Consider the following 18,987-nt stretch of genomic DNA (forward strand, 5'->3'; position numbering starts at 1 on the left):
TATGAACTGTTCGAATTCTTTGCCCATTTTCTCTTTGAGTTTCTGATCTTTTAGTGACTGGACTTTATATTAATAAATTTAATACTTTGCCATGTGTGTTGAGGGTATTTTTTAAGTTCGTCTTTTCACTGTCATTGTGATACTTTTCCCATGCACAAATGTAAATAAACTTTAAGAATTAAGTTTACTCTTTTCAGAGGCTTTTAAAGAGCCTTCCTGGGCAAAGATACATTTCACTATATTTTCCAATGGTTCTTGTGTTTTTGTTTTTAATGTTTAAATCTTGATCTATCTGAAATTAATTTGGTAGAAAGGGTAAAATAGGAATTCAACTTTATTTTGATAGATACAGTTATTCTAGCACCATGCATTGAATAACCCAACATTCCGATTTGAAATGCCACCTTTATTATTTGCTGATTTTCCATATATCCTCTTTTTGAACCATTCTGATCTGGTGATTTATCACCATTGCAGTACTCTTTATTTGTCATTTTATGTTCTAATATGTGGGTGGGACCAGTGGTCCTCCTTTATTAAACTTTTCCAGTTTTAGTTTCTAAACTAAAGTAGTTTAAGCAAGCTACTTACAAAGCTCTTGTGTATTAGTTGAATATCCTAATTTTGATACAAAATTATATTAGTCTTTTAAAACATGGTTTTCTTTCCAAATAAATGTATACTTATCAGTGGTGGAAACTGATTTATTCCAAAGAAAAGTATACTTCTTCCAGGTAATTTTTTTCCCCTAGACACATGACTTGAAAATTTTTTTCCCAACTGCTATTTTGACAGAATTGCTTGGTGAAATATTAATTGCCACTAAGGGGAAAAAAAAAAGGAAAAAGAAAGGTATTAGGGGCAATGCTTCCCTCTCTATCCCCTCTTGAATGTTACTGATATTTATTGCCATACTGTGGATTTCAAGAAGTCCTACAAAAAAGGTAAAACCAAACTTAGTACAGATTAACATTTATCTTAATTTTTTGAGTGTCACTTTCTTTTTGTGGCACACAGTAGTATTCTGAACAACAGTTTGAGAAGTAATACTTGTATTTATGCCTCAGTTCCTAGCTTCTCTTTTAGGTATTAATTTTTTAAGATTATATTTCTATAAGAAAAATAAAACTACCTTATTAAAGAGTTTAGAAAATATTAAAAGAAGGGGGGGGAAGTCACCTGTACTTCTACCACCTATCACCCAGACATGACTACTAAATATTCTAGTACAATCTTTTCAATCTGTTTTATTGTGGATTTCTTTTATAGTTTTCATTATGCTGTATATACACTTTGTAAATCATGCTTTTAAAACTTTCATATCAAAAATAAAATTTCCGTGTCATTTCTTGCTTTTTCTTTGTGGTTCAGGATAAATTCTGTATAGCAGTGTTTCTCAGTGTTTCTCAGTTGGTCCAGGGACCCTGTGGGTTCCCAAGACTTTCAGAGGACCTGTGAGTTCATACTGTTTCATAATAGATTTAAGACATTATTTGCGTTTTTCACTGTTAATCTCATGAGTCTACAGTGGAATTTTTACATGAGCTGATATTGCAGAAGGTTGAATGCAGAAGCAGATAAGAAAATCCAGCTGTATTTTGAAGTCTGACGTTATATAGATTTGCAAATATATGTAACATGATCTCGCTGAATTTTTAAAGTTATTTTTCATTAAAATGTTAACATGTAAATAATTTTATTGTTATTTGTACACGAATAAATATCTAACATTTTTCTCAGTTTTCATTTCTAATATGGTAAATCCTGAAATAACCCACATGAACAAAAGCTCTTTGGTATACTCAAGGGTATAAATAAAAGGGGTCCTGAAAATACAAAGTTTGAGAACTGCTGCTCTATATTATTTCATGTAAAAGATGGGTTTATTTAAGTTTTAAAAATGTTTTTTAAAAGTATGTGTTCACTTGATTTTGTTATTATGCAAGAGATTTATGATAAGATAGTATATATAGATTATAGGAAACACAGGCCTCTTTTATAAGAGGACATTTTTATGCTTTGTACTGTGATACTGCATCTGGGGGCTGATATGTTGTGCTTGAATTAAATTAGGCCTGAGATTTTTAAAACAGTAACTTCAGTTCATTGTTTTTTTTTCTCCCTAGGCAGCTGAGTATGTCCCAGAGAAAGTGAAGAAAGCCGAAAAGAAATTAGAAGAGAATCCCTATGACCTTGACGCTTGGAGCATTCTCATTCGAGAGGCACAGGTTTAGTGATATAGGATTACATTTCCTTCTCTATGGGTCCAATCACACTACTTGGTTCTGCAGTAAATAATACATTTATAATCCTAACATTGTAAATGCTGTTTATTGGTTTTCAATTTTAGAATCAACCTATAGACAAAGCACGGAAGACTTATGAACGCCTTGTTGCCCAGTTCCCCAGTTCTGGCAGATTCTGGAAACTGTACATTGAAGCAGAGGTTAATATTTTATTTTATTTTTTCTTATATAGCTTTTGATGGGAATTGCAACATACACTATAGTGATAGAAAACAAATTAGGAACATAGATAGCACAACTAGGACAAGGAGGATTTAAAATGTCTCTTGCCTTTATTTTGTAAAATAGGTATGAAGGAGTAATTAAAATGAATTTTTGAAATTTCGGTCTTTACAAGCTGATGATTGTTGCATTTTGGAGTTGCAACAACATTAAAACAGTTTCAATGGTATTGGAGTGCTTTAGCCTTTTATTTACTTGTCATGTGTCAATTTATTGCCTCCTGTGTCATTTATTTAGAACTCATTTTTCTTTTTATTCCTATTTACAAACTAATATGAACGGTATTATAAGAAAATACAGAAATGTTAACTTAGTTTCATAGGGTATTTTGAGTGTCTCTGGTTAAATGAAACCTTTAGGTGAAAAATTATTTTCGATTTTAATTTTGTGAAAATGCATGGTTTGTCAATAAATGTAAGCACTTCAATAATTTTAAAAAACGTTTTTCTATAGGATAAAGTTTACATTATACAGGAATAAGCTAATACGAACTCAAACCTATGTAATCATAATTTACCCAATGATACTTTTTGTTTTTTTTCTTTCTAACTCTCTTGAAATTTGAAGTCAGGCATGTTTATTTTAAAGAGTAAAGGCCCCATTCTTGGTTATGATTAGAAGGGAAATGTTCATTTTTGAAGACCGGAATTAGCAATCCAGATGATAATAAAGTGTGAATGTATCGATAACAGTTGGCACCAAGTAGTCATTTTTCAGGTGATATATTAATGAGATGTAAGGGGTAAGATGGGAATAGTTGATATCCCCATTAAGCTGAAAATGATATCCATTTCTTTTTATGACTTAAGAAGTATTCTTATTTGAGTATTAATTTTGTAATATAAATTCTCAACATAATCAAGTACACTGCAGCCTCGTCATAACATATTCCACAGTAGCTGAAATTTGATAACATGTGGGTCTGTTTTGGACCTATCAAAGGGCTTTAGTCATCAGCAGTACTGACTTCAACACAACACAGTGTCACCTGTGATGTGTCCCTCAGAAATGGACCCAACCAATAGCAGATTTAAATTGAGGCTACAGTGTACTCACTGTATTTGTGCTGTAGTTTATATTGTATTACTTTGGGAGGCGGGGAATTACTGGACAATAGCAGGAACATTGTGTGTGTGTTAAATTTTTTCTGTGTGGTTGTGTATGTGGTATGTGTGTTTGTGTGTTTGTATGTGTGAGAGAGATTGTACCTTATGTGGAGTCTGGTTGTGGTTTTGGACCAAGCGCATATCCTTAAGGTTTTATCACTTATCTTTTGGGACCATTTCCTTCCTTTAGTATATCTAATCATCAGAGTAGACTGTCACGGAATTCACCAGGTGAGTGAATAGGCCTGTCTGAAGTGTGCTGAAGCCAGGATCACCTGTACTTGGTCTTCATTCCAGTTTGACTTTACATATTAGCTTATATGCAGGCTCATCAGAAATTAACATAATTGGTACATGATAGTTTTTGTATAATGAAGTGGTACGTTCTGAGTTTTAGAAGTTTCTTTCAGTTTCTCAAATATTCAGGTATTATTCATGCATTTTATTATAGCATAAGTGAAACTGAAATTGGCTGTTAGATACTGCATTCTGTAAGTATAAGCACAGTGAGTCTGTTTCTCCCATTTCCTAGCTAAAAATACAAACTGCATTCTAAAAAAAAATCCTGAGACCAGATGTTATGCCAGAGGGCTGAAAGTTGTCTAAATAACAGACTCATTTCATGTAATATTTCAGAGCTGTTAGCAGTTGCCTGATTGATTTAGTTGGTAATGTTTGCAGTTTCACACGCATACACACACAAATATGAATGTATGTATAAAACACCTTTTGAGAAAAAAATGGTAAAGAATATATATGTGTGTTTTATAAATTTTATATTTCTGGTTTAGGAATTAAGATGTTAAATTGAATGCAAATTTTAAAAATGCATATCCTGAGCTATGTTTTCCTCTTTCTTAATTTGCTCTTTATTTTCACAATTGTACTTTGTTTAGCCTGTGAGGGGCTAAAGTTTTCTTTGGCCGTATCACCCAATGTGGCCTTTAATATTTCTGAAGAAGACATATATTTATAATACATTAAAATCTGAAGTAATAATAAGAATGTCTTTAAAGATAATACTAACAGTGTTTACATAACATCCTGTATGCACTCTCAAGAAAATAAAGTTTTGTTAATACATTTGTTGTAACTCAGTACTTCATGGTGGGAAAATTGTTTATGTTCAGTTAAACCAGTGTGTGTGAGTCCAAATACATTTAGTTCCTTTCTAATAGAAAATACATACATCTTTAAAAATGAGATAATTTGCTTCCCCAGAGAAATTTCTTGTAAATCCTACTTATGAACAAAGTGGCAAAGGAAGGGGGTGTGTTTTAGGGGTTTGGGGAGTAGGGGGGTTACTTTTAAACTTGAAACATCAATTGCAAATGGGAGCATATTCTAAATAATTTTTAGTAAAGAAGTTAATGACACCAGTCTGATATTTTTAATATTTGCCAGTATATCACCTTTTCTCATTTCTGAGCATTTAGCAATACTCCTTGCTAAAAAGCTACTTGTGTAAAATTTGAACTTTAAAATGTCATCCTTAAATCATTACCCACTTTTATTTTTGTTGCTTATTGGAGGTAAAATTCCCTTAGGACCAACGTCTATATATTTAAAACACATACATAATTTCAAAATTAAGCCAAATTACTTTAATGTTGTATATATTATATAGGAGATCACATTTTGCCTCAACTGCTTGAAATTCTTTGCTTTCTTCTTGAATTCCAAAATGTTATTAGCCATATCATAAGAGCAAACAATTGTATGGCTCTTCTTAAAGTGATGCAGTATAGAGTCTAAATTGTTATGATATGAAAATAGTTTTGCTGCTGCTTGGTTTTAGTAAAGGAAACATTTTAATACATCTCTAGTTCATATACAGAAGTCTTAAATCTGCAGTACAATATATTTTAGAGTTTAAGAAATGGGAGTTTTTAAACACTAGAGTTAAGTGAAATACCCCTTTAGAGCCTAAGTGCTCTTTAAAGAACCCCTTTTTAGAGTGGTCAGAAGGGTCACTAAATATTAGCAAATTGAGAAAATTTATAGTTTTGCTACATTTTTTAAGTTGCCTTTCCCCTTTTGGTTTCTGTAGCTCTTCATGTAGCTAGGTAATCAATGTGACAGCATACTGTAAGCTACAAATAACTTAGTGTTAGAAGTAAGTTGTTTTGAATTGGGCCACATTCATAAGAAATTTTCTTATGAAAGGATGATTTTTTTTTATTGTTAGCCGAAGGAGAAATGAAGAAGGTAATGCTGCTGGTAATAGCAACAATGTATCTTGCTGTCTGTGAAAGCTGTAATTCTTTAATAAAAGTATGTAGAGAATTGATTGCCTTTTATTAAAAACTTTTTAATGTGAATCCTTTTCTTATAAATACTGAGTTGTGACGTACATATTTCAGTTTTTCAAAATAACCTTTCTACTTGGGAAAAATGACTTTTAAAAATACCTTTCTTCTTGGAAAATCGAAGTGAACTCAGGATGGAACATGGGTGACCTAAATTGAAATAAACTTCTCCACTGTCAATACTGTTTTAATTCCTCTAAGTAACAGTTTAAACTACTGTATTATGTTTTGTATATATTGAGCAATGTGATTTTTAAATGCAGGAAAAAATTTTAATTATATAGATTTCTTTTCTATACTTCAGCTTGCAATCTTTTTTTTTAAAAATCTGTACTCTTTTCTTATAGATCTGCTCTTTTCCTGTTTGTAATAAATGTTGGTCCATGTCTGTGTGATTATTCAGATTTTTCTCTAAAATGCAATATGCTTTTTAATCTATAGTTTCTTAAATGCATGTATAAATGTAGTGTAGGGGTATAAAAGAAAACAAATTTTGCAAACACTGAAGTGAGTGATCAAATATCTGAAAGTGATATGGATAATTACATACTATTTTTAAAACAAAGGAAATATTTCCATTTACTGTTTTAAGTAGTAAACTTCTATTTTAGGTTTTACTGAAATATCTCATCCCATTCATTTTCCCTTCCATTATTGTAGCACAGATGTTTAGGTTTTTGTCACTTCCACTAACATGATCTGTACATTTTTTTCCTTGGAGCCTTTTCTTTTCACCCCAGGCTTTGCAAAATAAAACTATTTGCAAAAAGACATAGATAATTCAGATAGCAAAATTTCTCTTAAAAAAAAAATCTTGTTTTTTTATTCTTTATGTCTTCTAGGTAATTTGTTTTATGTGAAGTGTAGCCCTTTATTTTCAGGCAAAATCTTGTACTAATCAACCTGATCATTTTTATATTTCTTTATAAAACAAATTTATAATCATTGAGTCACTTATAAGAATATTGGGAAAAAAGGTTCATTTTTTCCCCCTCTTCAAAGACTCTTAAAATTTTTAGCCAGGCTTTTTTATATTCTGTTTTTGTGTATCTAATAAGAGTTATGGTATATTCTGAAAATCTGGAAAAGCCATCTCTAACCAGATTTTTTTAAGTGTATACGTTCCAAAATTTGTTGTGAAACATAAAGAGCTATTTTTATCATGCAGTTTGAGGTTTCCCTGTGGCTAGTAGCTTAGCCTAAATTTCTTGGGCATTTATGGAATAACATAGTAATATACAATGCCAAGTAATTAGTGTTTTAAATTACCGGGGGTTGTAGTCAGTAAGGTCTTGGGGGATTAATCTGCTATACAACCCCCTGGACATCCCAAGCGATACTCATTAAAGGTAGGCTCCAACATGTGGCATCCATGAATAAACACAAACTCCCCTAAGCCTTTTATACTGCTGTGGAGTTAGAAACCTCCGTATTTGGAAACAGAACTAACCCTAACATGAAAAGCCTTTTTTAGGGTGCTCTGTGGTTTTGGTTCCAACTTTGAGCATAAGGGAACCTGGTGGCAATTAATTGACTTTCTCTTAAAAGACAAAAAGGCCTCATAAAGGCTCAAGCGTTTTCTAACGGGTTAGTGTGTGCTTTCAACTTGCAAACAGCTGTTCCTTTTAAATGAAATGAGTCTGGCGCAAGGCATTTCCAAGAAATGAAGATGTCTGAAATAATACTAGTGATGTCTATGAAAAGCTGCACTTCTAAATGTGGACAAGAATGCATTTATTTGCTTGTAAATAACTTCCTTTTTAAACTTTTAACTTTTATTACTAAACATTTTTACTCTTAGCAACTTTGGAGCAGAAAACAAGTAGTCGGTTAGTATAATGGCATAATAAATTCTGTATAAAATTTTCCCCCACGTATTCAGAATCTGCAGCAAATTCAACAAAATGGTGAATGTTTGCTTTGAATACAACCTGTTGAGAAACTAACCGGCTTTTCTAAAGCTCAGGAAAGCATAACCTGGGGTAAGTTTTATCATTTTGTATGCTAGGAAACCTCCAAAGAAAAATTTTCTGTTTGGAAATGTTAAGTGATAGTTCTGAAAACAGAGTCTGATGTCAAGGACAGTACTGAAATGTTGTTTTGGAATAATTACTTTGAAATGTAAAAAGGTCCAAAGATAAAGTCCCAAAGCTATTCTTAATCTTCCTAATACTTTTTTATTCATGTTACAGAACATGTTCAGTTACAACCTTTTTTTTTAAATACAAAATTTTAGCTCTAGCATATATAGATAACATTATTATAAGTCTTTAAAGATTCCTGTATATGGGAAACGGTCTTTTTTTTTTTTCTCTTTCAGTTTATTGAGATACAATTGACATGCAGCATAAGTTTAAGATGTACAACATAATGATTTGATATATGTATGTATTGTGAAATGATTACCACAGGGTTTAGTTAGCGTCCATTACCTCACTTAATAACAAGGGAAATGGTCTTATATATATTTTTTACATCTTTATTGGAGTATAATTGCTTTACAATGGTGTGTTAGTTTCTGCTTTATAACAAAGTGAATCAGTTATACATACACATATGTTCCCGTATCTCTTCCCTCTTGCGTCTCCCTCCCTCCCAACCTCCCTATCCCACCCCTCCAGGCAGTCACAAAGCCCGAGCTGATCTCCCTGTGCTATGCGGCTGCTTCCCACTGGCTTACACATGCATAAAGCAGGGGGCTAAGCTAATGCATCTTTCAGCTCTAAATTTGACTTAAACCTAATATCCATTTTGACTTTAAATATGTAATACATACATAGCCATAGTCTGTTGAATTAAAAAAATTTCAAGAAAACCATCATCATGAAATAGCACTCTTTTTTTCTTCAAATTGAATACAGAAATTGTCATCAATATAAGACAAACGTTACAGAAATTGTCATCAATATAAGACAAACGTTACAGAAATCGTCATCAATATAAGACAAACGTTACAGAAATTGTCATCAATATAAGACAAACGTTACAGAAATTGTCATCAGTATAAGACAAACATAAAATGGTCTTATATTGACTATGGCTATGTATGTATTACATATTTAAAGCCAAAATGGATATTAGGTTTAAATCAAATTTAGAGCTGAAAGATGAATTAGCTTAGCCCCCTGTTTTATGCATGTGTAAAATAAGTCAAGAGATTGTTATCCCTTAGAGGCAAAGTTTGCAAATAACATAACTTTAGGATCACCTGGGAAGCTTTTAAAACATTCAGGCTTTGTAATTATTATTCCTGCATTGCTGACTCAATCTCCAAAGGATGGACATGTGGGATCTGTTATTTTTAGGTGTTTCTGGTAGCCAGTTTTGGTAATTGAGGTTTTCTTTAGAGGGCAATAATTGAATCTTATTGCCATGAGTATATTTCATACCTGGCAGAATACTCCCTATACTTGTCTGGAGTATAAAGTGATTGTTCTTTTGACTATACCATGTTGTGGTTTATCAATCAGTATATAGTCAATCAAGAAGTAATCTTTAGAGGTATCTACAATTTGCTTGGTAGTATTTTTGACAGTGTGGTAGCTATTAAATCTGCAGTCAGGTTTAGGGTTGCGTTATTGAACTTGGTCAGTTTTATTTATTTATTTTTTTTAACTTAATTTTATTCCTGGGTTTGAAGCCTGATTTTCTAACTCCATAAACTTTTTATTTTAAACACAATATAATCACCTACGTCCCAAATTCTAAGAATCAACTTGTAAGGAAGTCTCATGTGTTAAGAGAGGGCCACTTAAGCTGTGGCTTAAAAGGATTACTGCAGGAACTCCCTGGCAGGATCCAATGGTTAAAGCTCCCTGCTTCCACTGCAGGGGGCACGGGTTTGATCCCTGGAGGTTCGATCCCTGGTCTGGGAACTAGGATCCCACATGCCGTGCAGCATGGCCCCCAAAAAAATGATTACCGCAGCTTTTTTTGATAGCTCTTACCCTTACTTCTGAGAATTTTTAAACATATGAATACCACATCTTCATATTTTCAGATTATTAGCTAACATCCATTCATTTAATTAGTACTTGAGTCTTTGTAATATAAAAGACTTTCTCATTCTTTTGGGGGGTGAAAATGGATTGTTGTCGCAGAGTACCATTCATTATTTCTAGCTATTCCTGTAGTTCAGTTTCGATTCATTTCTAAATTTTTCATTACACAGATGAGTGCGTTTAACTCATGTCCCTTTATTTAAAAAATTTTTTTTCCTTAGTGGCTTCTTTTTTTTGCGGTACACGGGCCTCTCACTGTTGTGGCCTCTCCCATTGTGGAGCACAGCCTCCGAACGCACAGGCTCAGCGGCCATGGCTCACGGGGCCCAGCCGCTCCACGGCATGTGGGATCTTCCCGGACCAGGGCACGAACCCACGTCCCCTGCATCGGCAGGCGGACTCTCAACCACTGTGCCACCAGGGACGCCCCCTTAGTGGCTTTTGATAGTTTTTAAATGAAATGTTATTTTTTAATGGTATTTTTAGTATTTCTAGTTAATGTCTATTCTCAAGAGAGTTGGCTCTTTCCAGCTATAACTGAGAATTTTGCCACCAATGATATTTATAAAAGTACTCAAGTAATATCCAAATTTCATAAAACTTAAATGTCAAAAATGACATTACCTTAACAGAACAGCTGGTGAAAGTGTAGACTGTCATAGAAGAGCTTAAAAGTATTTGGGGAAGATTGCCAACAGAATAACTTGGTTTCCTGTATTGTCTATACATTTATTTTAATTCTTTGATCCACCATTTCCTTTGATTACCAGTTTTAACTATTGTGTAATAAGTGATTTTTTTTAAGGTTTTGTGGTTCTATTAGAATGTTAATAGGTGAGAAAATGCTTAAAACATATTCATTGTTTAGATTATCATTCTTTTAGATTAAAGATTCAGATTATATGTCCATCACTTAACCTGATTGACCAGTTTTTCACATCTGACATAAACTTTATCAGTTCTGTTTTTCGTGAACCGTAGGGGATTGGGTTGCATACATCATGACATCAGTGTATTTGCTAATAACAAAGATATTCTCGTATGTAAAGAAACTTATGAAACCCAGGAAATTTTACATTAATAGAATTTTAATCTGCAGTCTGTTTTCTTCTTTAATTATTGATCTAATAATGCCCTTTAGAGCAGTTTTCTTTTAAATCAGAATCTAATCCAAGATCATTGTATACAGTTGTCATTCCTCTCCAGTCTCCTTGGATGTTGAACAGTTTCTCAGTCTTAAATTTGATATTTCCTCATTAGATTCAGGTTATATACAGTATAGCTGAAAAGCTACAAATGGTTGTGTGTCCTCTTCAGAGACATGTGACGTTCATTTACCACTTATTGATGATGTCAGTGTTGACCATTTTCTCCACTGTGTAGTTACTGTTTTTACTTTTGTAACTAATAAAATAGTGGGGAGATATTTTGAGACTCTGTAAAAATCCTGTTTTTCAACAACTGCCCACTCAATTTTTAATCTATTATGATTTTTGCCTGAATCAGTGATGTTTTTCTGACATTATCTAGGGTTTTTCAGTGTATTTATTGTTGAATATAAATACGTACTTAAAGTTCAAGCTTATTTGTATTTGAAAACTCTTGTAAGGTACTAGCTTCTCCTTGCCCTCATTTTTTTTTCTTTTGAACAGCTTACTAATAGTTAGAAAAGAGGATGATTTACAAGATTCGTGCATTTTATGATTGTAGCAAGTTTTCCAAATATAAAATCATATATTCTGCCAGTAATACTTTTAAATTCTCTCACAAATCATAAGGGGAAGATTAAAAAATTTGCTCCCCAACTCATACAGAAACTTAACTGGTTGTATATTTTCATAACAATCATTGTAGGCTATGGGAAATAAATATATTGATTTACTTAGTTGACCAAATGGCAAATTATTTCATGTAAGAATTAATACGTGTTTTAAAAGTCATGAGATCTTTGATTTTAAAACAGGTTAAAAAGTGAGTGAAAAAGATCATTTGGATAAATGTTTGTGTTTGAAAATGCTATATTTTTCAAGTACTTATTTAAATTCTCAGTTGTTTGAGGTACAAATTAGAAAGTTAACACTTTAAAGGAAATAATTTCTCTATCAGCAGTTAAAGGGTGCTTAAAGCATGGGAGTGGTATTTTCCCCAAAGTAAGCTGTTCGGTTGTGCATTTAAGTTTCCCAGAGTTCACAGAATAGTTGATGAGATTTACACTTAAAGAACAGACATTCCAAATTGAAAGAACTTATTTATATATGTGTCTGTGATTTAATATTTTATAGTTAGTTGGGGTAGTTATTCGCTGTGTGTCTCAATGGCACGGTCAGAATTCTCCCCATTATTACTAAGACAGTGGCCTGATAATTTTTGCTAGTGTGGAAGGGATGTTTAAATAATTGTTAATTTATTTAAAGAATTGCAAGGAATTTGTAAATTTTACTCTACAAAGGACAGTGTGGAGGAATAGCAGTGACACAGAATTTGGAATCTGGTGACCTAGGATTTACTGCTTTTAGCTCTTCCATTGAATGAATGTGACCTTAGGGAAGCCATTAATTTTTCTTTCTTTTTTGCCTTCCCAATGTTCTATTATGAAAATTCTGAAACAAAAGTCAAAAGAATAATATAAGTATTACAGTAAATACCTATACACCTTCTTCCTTGATTCAATGTTATGTTTTGCCATACATGTTTATCTTTTTCTATAGAAAGAATATTGTCCTACATAACCACAGTACCATTATCCCACTGAAAAGGAACAGTGTTCTAATATAATTTCATACCCAGCTCATGTTTATATTTTTTCAGCAGTCTCATATTCTTTCTAAAATGCCTTATTTCTCTGATGGATGAAATCACTTGTATTTTAACTTCCTATAATGGTCCTTCTGCTGGTGCCTTTTACTTAAATTTAACACAGATTTCATATTATTTCTCACTCTTGTTCCTTCCCCTTCCCAGTAGGAAAACTAATGTGAATTCAAGTGTTGTTTCCAATAATTTGTAAATTATGACATAAATGGAAACATCCCAGTATCGATTATAGACAAGAGCTGTCTTTATAACTATCCTGATACTAGAGAGTGGGATGGGAATTTTTTATATTTTTATTACTAAGAGGCAACTTATTTTATTCTAAATTTAACTATATTTGCAGTGAGTTAAAAGTTTTGAGGATCTTACCCAAAATATGCATAGGATTGTACTTGTTCTTAGAAATAAGCAGGTGTTTTTCAATTATATCACATTTTAAGTGTAGATCTACAAAACTACTAAATTTCATGAAAAAAATATTCTATATGCACGTTATTTGAGGAAAAGAAGAGTGTGTGAGGATGATATTTTTGGAGGTGAAATATTTTCTAGAATACATTTTTAGAAATAAAGAATGCATTTAAAAAAATCCATTGTTGGGCTCCCCTGGTGGCGCAGTGGTTGAGAGTCCGCCTGCCGATGCAGGGGACGTGGGTTCGTGCCCCGGTCCGGGAAGATCCCACATGCCACGGAGCGGCTAGGCCCGTGAGCCATGGCCGGTGAGCCTGCGCGTCCGGAGCCTGTGCTCCACAACAGGAGAGGACCACGTACCGAAAAAAAAAAAAAATCCATTGTTGATTTTCAGTTGTTATTGAGAGTGATTGTTTTCTTTATTCTGATTACTTGCCTAAACAGTAATAGCTGAAAATAATTAGGCCTTTAATATATTCTGGGCACTGTGTTTAGTACTTTACATGGGATATCTGACTAATCACAGTTTACTTTTTGAAGTAGGTAAGTATTACCCCATTTTTTTCAAATGTTCAGCTTTTCTGAGATCTAGAGTTCTTAAATAGCTTTCCTAAGATAACAATACTAAAGTTTAAGCTACTGGGAAGTAAATAGGAAAGCTGGGGGCTTTATACTCAGATAATCTAATTCCTAGGTCTGGGCTCCTACTCACTAACCACTGTACTAACAGCCTAAAGGACCTAAAACACAGTTGTAGAAATAGCTAAATAGTAGGTTCATAACTGAGTCCTTTTTTCTTTGCTCAAGTGTTTCTTGCATTCTTATTCAGCTATGAGGATTTGGGGGTACATTTGAAAAAATATGTATAATTGCCCAAAACCACATAAAATTGCTATGAATATTTTGGAAGATGGCATAGTACAATAACTAACACATAACTGCATCTTAGGGTTTGTATAAAATCTTAGTTCTAAAATTCTACTTTGCAAAATTCTGTTTTTACCCTTCACGGTTTTTAAACTTTTCTGCACTATGTACTTGTTTCAGATTTCAAATAGTAGAAAGGAATTCTGAACACAAAAGCGGCAAATCTTAGCAATTCTGACCCTTTAAGAAATTTCTAAGATTTTTTTTTTTTTTTTGCGGTACGCAGGCCTCTCACTGTTGTGTCCTCTCCTGTTGCGGAGCACAGGCTCCGGACACGCAGGTTCAGCGGCCATGGCTCACGGGCCTAGCTGCTCCGCGGCACGTGGGATCCTCCTGGACCGGGGCACGAACCCGCGTCCCCTGCATCGGCAGGCGGACTCTCAACCACTCCGCCACCAGGGAAGCCTTAAGAATGTATTTTTTATAGCTCTAAATATTTACATTCAGCATTAATGTGAGAATAAGAAATTTTACCTTTCGTTTCTGATTTAGCAATTAGGAGTTTTATTAGGATGGAATTTTCTCAAATCAAGGCCAAAATTTAGAATTTAGGTAAAGTATGTTACCTTTCAATCTGCTTACTGAACGGTTATCTCTATACTTTTCTTTCCATAGAAGTCTTGCAAAATAAGTTTTCCGATAGGACAGTCTATACTTTATTGTGATTTTGGGGGGGGGGGAGATCTTTAAAATGTTTGAAGTTAATGAAGCAAAACTTCATGAAAAAATAAAAATGAAAGATTAAAGGCAGGGAGCACAATATCTAGCTTCCTTTTTAAGAAAAAGTGAAAGAGGGTGTTAATTCCTATAGTTAATGGGAAAATCACATTTATTGAAGATCAGCATTTCCAGTTATTTGAACCTTGTGGTTTATCAGACTTAGAAATTCAAGACATACTTTTTGAGTACCTCCCCAGACTATGTCACTGAAAACTGAAATACCTTCATGCATCTTCCTGATACAGTTCAACTGATTCTAAATAAACCATTATAATGTTATATCAATTTAAATTACTTACCTTATAAGAGAATTTAGCAGTTCTAAGTTTCCCACAATTGAAGAACTAGAAATTTCATATATTCTGTAATGCTTATTCTTTTTGGATAGGATGATACTTTTTGGATAGGAAGAAAAGTATAAGCTGTACTTTAACTTTTAGGAGATTCTGTGCAGATTAAAATATGCAGAATTCTGTTAGCAAGTCCTTTTGACAAGTAATTTTGCATGTGGAGTCCTTAAAAGTATCCAAAACAGTAGGTAGAATGAAGACTTACAGATGCCTGTTGATATATTTGCCTGGATTATATTCAGATAAAATTGCCTGAAGTGTTACACTGTTTTTCTGTATCACAATTGACTGTTGAATTTATGGATTCTGAAAAAAGTCATCTGGTGTATTTTCAGGCCCCACGCCATCTATATATTTTCATAAATTTTTATGTGGCTTCAGGTAAAAACATACATGAAAACACTTTCTTTCAGGTTCTTGCTTTCATTTTATATATCAGGGGAGGATGGAATTAACTTTGAAGTATCTACTGAGTAAATGCATGCTAGACACTTGGATGCTATGGACACATTAGTGAACAAATTTACAGTTTGGTGTAGGAGACAATTATAATACTGGGTGGTAGGTGCTCTGATTGAGAAAACATGGGGAGTGTATGTTAGGGTGGGTCAGGGAAATCCTCTAGAAGAACAAGACTTTTTTTTTTAACATATCTTTACTGGAGCGTAAGTGCTTTACAATGGTGTGTTTCTGCTGTACAACAAAGTGAATCAGCTATACGTATACATATATCCCCATATCTCCTCCCTTTTGTGTCTCCCTCCCACACTCCTTATCCCACCCCTCTAGGTGGTCACAAAGCACCGAGCTGATCTCCCTGTGCTATGCGGCTGCTTCCCACTAGCTATCTGCTTTACATTTGGTAGTGTATATATGTCCATGCCACTCTCTCACTTCGTCCCAGCTTGCCCTTCCCCCTCGACGTGTCCTCAAGTCCATTCTCTATGTCTGCATCTTTTTTCCTGCCGTGCCACTAGGTTCTTCAGTGCCATTTTTTTAGATTCCATATATTTGCATTAGCATATAGTATTTGTTTTTCTCTTTCTGACTTCACTCTGTATGACAGACTCTAGGTCCATCCACCTCATTACAAATAACAATTTCGTTCCTTTTTATGAGGAACAAGACTTTCTAAATGGAAGTATGAAATTACACACAGAATCCCTGGCAAAGAGAAGCACTAGTGCTGAGGTCTCAATGAAAGGGAGAAAAAACATGATCTGAGAAGTTGAAACAGCTTGGTAGTTTTTAAGCTAAGTTTTGCTTCTAGCCCTTCGCAGTATTGTAAACAGATGACTTGTGACTATTTCATGAAAGTTTTCTTAATTACAAAAACACTAGCTCAATAGTTAATCTAGAATTGCAGCTAAGCTGTTAGGAAAATAGAGCTGGAAAAAAAGTATGAACATCTGAAATTTGATAATGGCTAGAATTATGTGAATGTAATTTTGCTCTAGGAAAACCGTAAGTTGTGATATTTATAATTGTGGGCCTTTTTTAAAACTCAAATGCCTACAGAAATTTAGAAGTTAAGTGAGGGGAGGTTTCCTTTACAATTTTCAAAGAAAGTTGCATGTTGGTTAGAAATTCTCTTGGTTTCACTAATTTTTACTTTGTATTTGAGTCTTAAGAAAGTAATAGAGTTAAGAAGCTATGAAACCTTTTATTCTCTATAATAGCCTTCATATAGTTTGAGGAAAATGACATTAATTGACCAGAGTATTCATTTTGGAGGAGGAACAAAGCCTTTTCAAAGGGAGAAAATTAGTTATGTTTTATTGGTAGGTTAGACTTGAGTAGTTACTTTGAAAAAGTTGGTTCCTAGAAAAATTTTTTCCATGAATAAAATCTGTTTTTACTAAATGCCAGTCCCAGGATACCACATTGTCAGTATGTCTAGTTTATCCAATAACATAGTTCCCAGATTGACTTCTGCACACACAAAAGATTGCTCATCTGTTAAATGAATTTTATTAATGAAGAAATATATAGGACACTATCCTTTTATTTGGTTAAATACATAAGTTAATATGCAAGTGTGTACTAAAAGGGACAGTTACACCAAAGGGACAAAACTTTTTAAATACCACTTACACTTTTATTGATTATAGTATTGAGGATTGAAACTTGGTTTTGAATAAAACCTGAAACTCATGTTCTGATGTCTTGTGAATATTTTGGGAATGCTTAAAGACTGACTAAAATTTAGTGAAAGCACAAGAACTGGGTTTCAAACTTCTCTTTTTGATGAAAAAGTTTGTAAATTTCATTCTCTAAATTTTCAAAGTTTCGTGAAGTCCAAAAATCTGTTAGGGAGGGTAGATTGCCTATCTATGGCAGTATGTTAAATTAATATGAGGAGGGAAGTATTAATAAGAGTTGTATTGGTGTAATAATGATAATATTGTATATTTTAGAAAGACATTGGTATTATATGAAACAATGTTTTTATAGCAGTAAGTAGTTGAGAAATTATAATGGAACTTTGATCACTGAATTAGTGAGTTCTGGCTCTTGATTGGAATCTTCAAAAACAATAACCAGGGTCCTATTTCAAGTAGAAATTGAATATAGGTTTTTTTTAATGATACATTTTTAATGAATTTATATCTGTAAAGTAACATTTTTATATGTTTAAGAATCAGTTGTTTCTTAGTCATAAATTCAGATAGGTTGAAAAATTATTAGAAAATAAGTGTACAGAGTGAATACTAGGATACCCACTTAAGTATAAAATTTTGTGCTTGATAGCTGCGTGATAGATAATTCACATAGTAAATAAAGTCTCTTCTTCAGTCACTCTGGCCTCCTTAAATATTCTAGACACATTCCCACCTCAAGGCTTTTCTTTACATTAGCTATTTTATCTGCTCTAAAGATACTTATCCAGATAGCTGCTTGGCAAAATCCCTTGCTTTCTTCAAATTTTTGTAAAAGTGTTATCTTCTCAGTGAGATTTGCTCTTGCCCATATTTTAAATTGCCACCCCCATTCCCAACACCTCAAAACTCATCCTTTCCTCTATCTTTTTCACCTATAGTGCTTATCTTCTAGTATACTGAACAGTTTACTTATTATAGTTTATATTTTATACATTGATATGTTTCAGGAATCTAGAACAATGCTTGGCACATAGTGGCACTCTAAATATTTGTTGGGTGAAAAATGCACAATGGAAAATAAAACTGAATTTACCATATTATTTTGCAACTTGAATTTTAATTTCTAAGAATTAGAGTGTGACATCAATTTATAACAATGTATTATTTTTCATCAAATTATACGTGGCCAATATCTTTACTGTTAACATAGGTTTTAAAAATGTCTCTACACTTTTTCTAAAACTACAAAGAAACTGTCCTTTTGAATTGTCTAATACCCTCAGCCATTTAAGTATTTTAGAATAAGCATCATTGACATTTAGAATTATTCTATCTTGATGTATGACCTAAAAGAAAGGTTTTTAAAGAATTATCCAATTTTAAAGAATTACAAAAGGGCATTACTAATTTACCTAGGATTTTGAAGTACCTTAAAAAAAAATTGCTTGTTTGTAATTCTGAAATGCTTTCAGATAAAACTTGAAAACCTGGTATAGAAAATAAATGCCTGACTGGTTACAAGAAAGATTTAGATGTATATATTGAAGTAAAACTTCTGAGATATTTGTATGTGTATGTATGAGATAAAAACAGGAGTTTTCACAACTTGATTTATCAAATTTCACAGGTTGTTTGTCAAACTAGTAAAGCATAAACATTTTAATTCTTACCCACCCATTTTCACTTGGACTAATGTATATGTGCACAATGCCAACATCC

At 33.1% G+C, this 18,987-nt stretch overlaps 1 protein-coding gene across 3 annotated transcripts in view; it reads left to right on the forward strand.

Annotated features, from left to right (window-relative positions):
- Positions 1-18,987, forward strand: part of CSTF3 (cleavage stimulation factor subunit 3) — a 70,901-nt gene that overhangs the window by 11,452 nt on the left and 40,462 nt on the right. Inside the window, exons 2-3 of one of the 3 annotated variants that reach the window (XM_079930092.1) lie at positions 2,127-2,228; positions 2,351-2,446. In XM_079930092.1, coding sequence (XP_079786218.1) covers positions 2,127-2,228; positions 2,351-2,446 — 198 coding nt within the window. The other 2 variants (XM_079930093.1, XM_079930094.1) reach the window with 2 other exon arrangements.

The sequence above is a fragment of the Stenella coeruleoalba genome (genome assembly GCF_951394435.1).
Source record: "Stenella coeruleoalba genome assembly, chromosome: 8".
In the NCBI taxonomy this organism is placed as follows: Eukaryota; Metazoa; Chordata; class Mammalia; order Artiodactyla; family Delphinidae; genus Stenella; species Stenella coeruleoalba.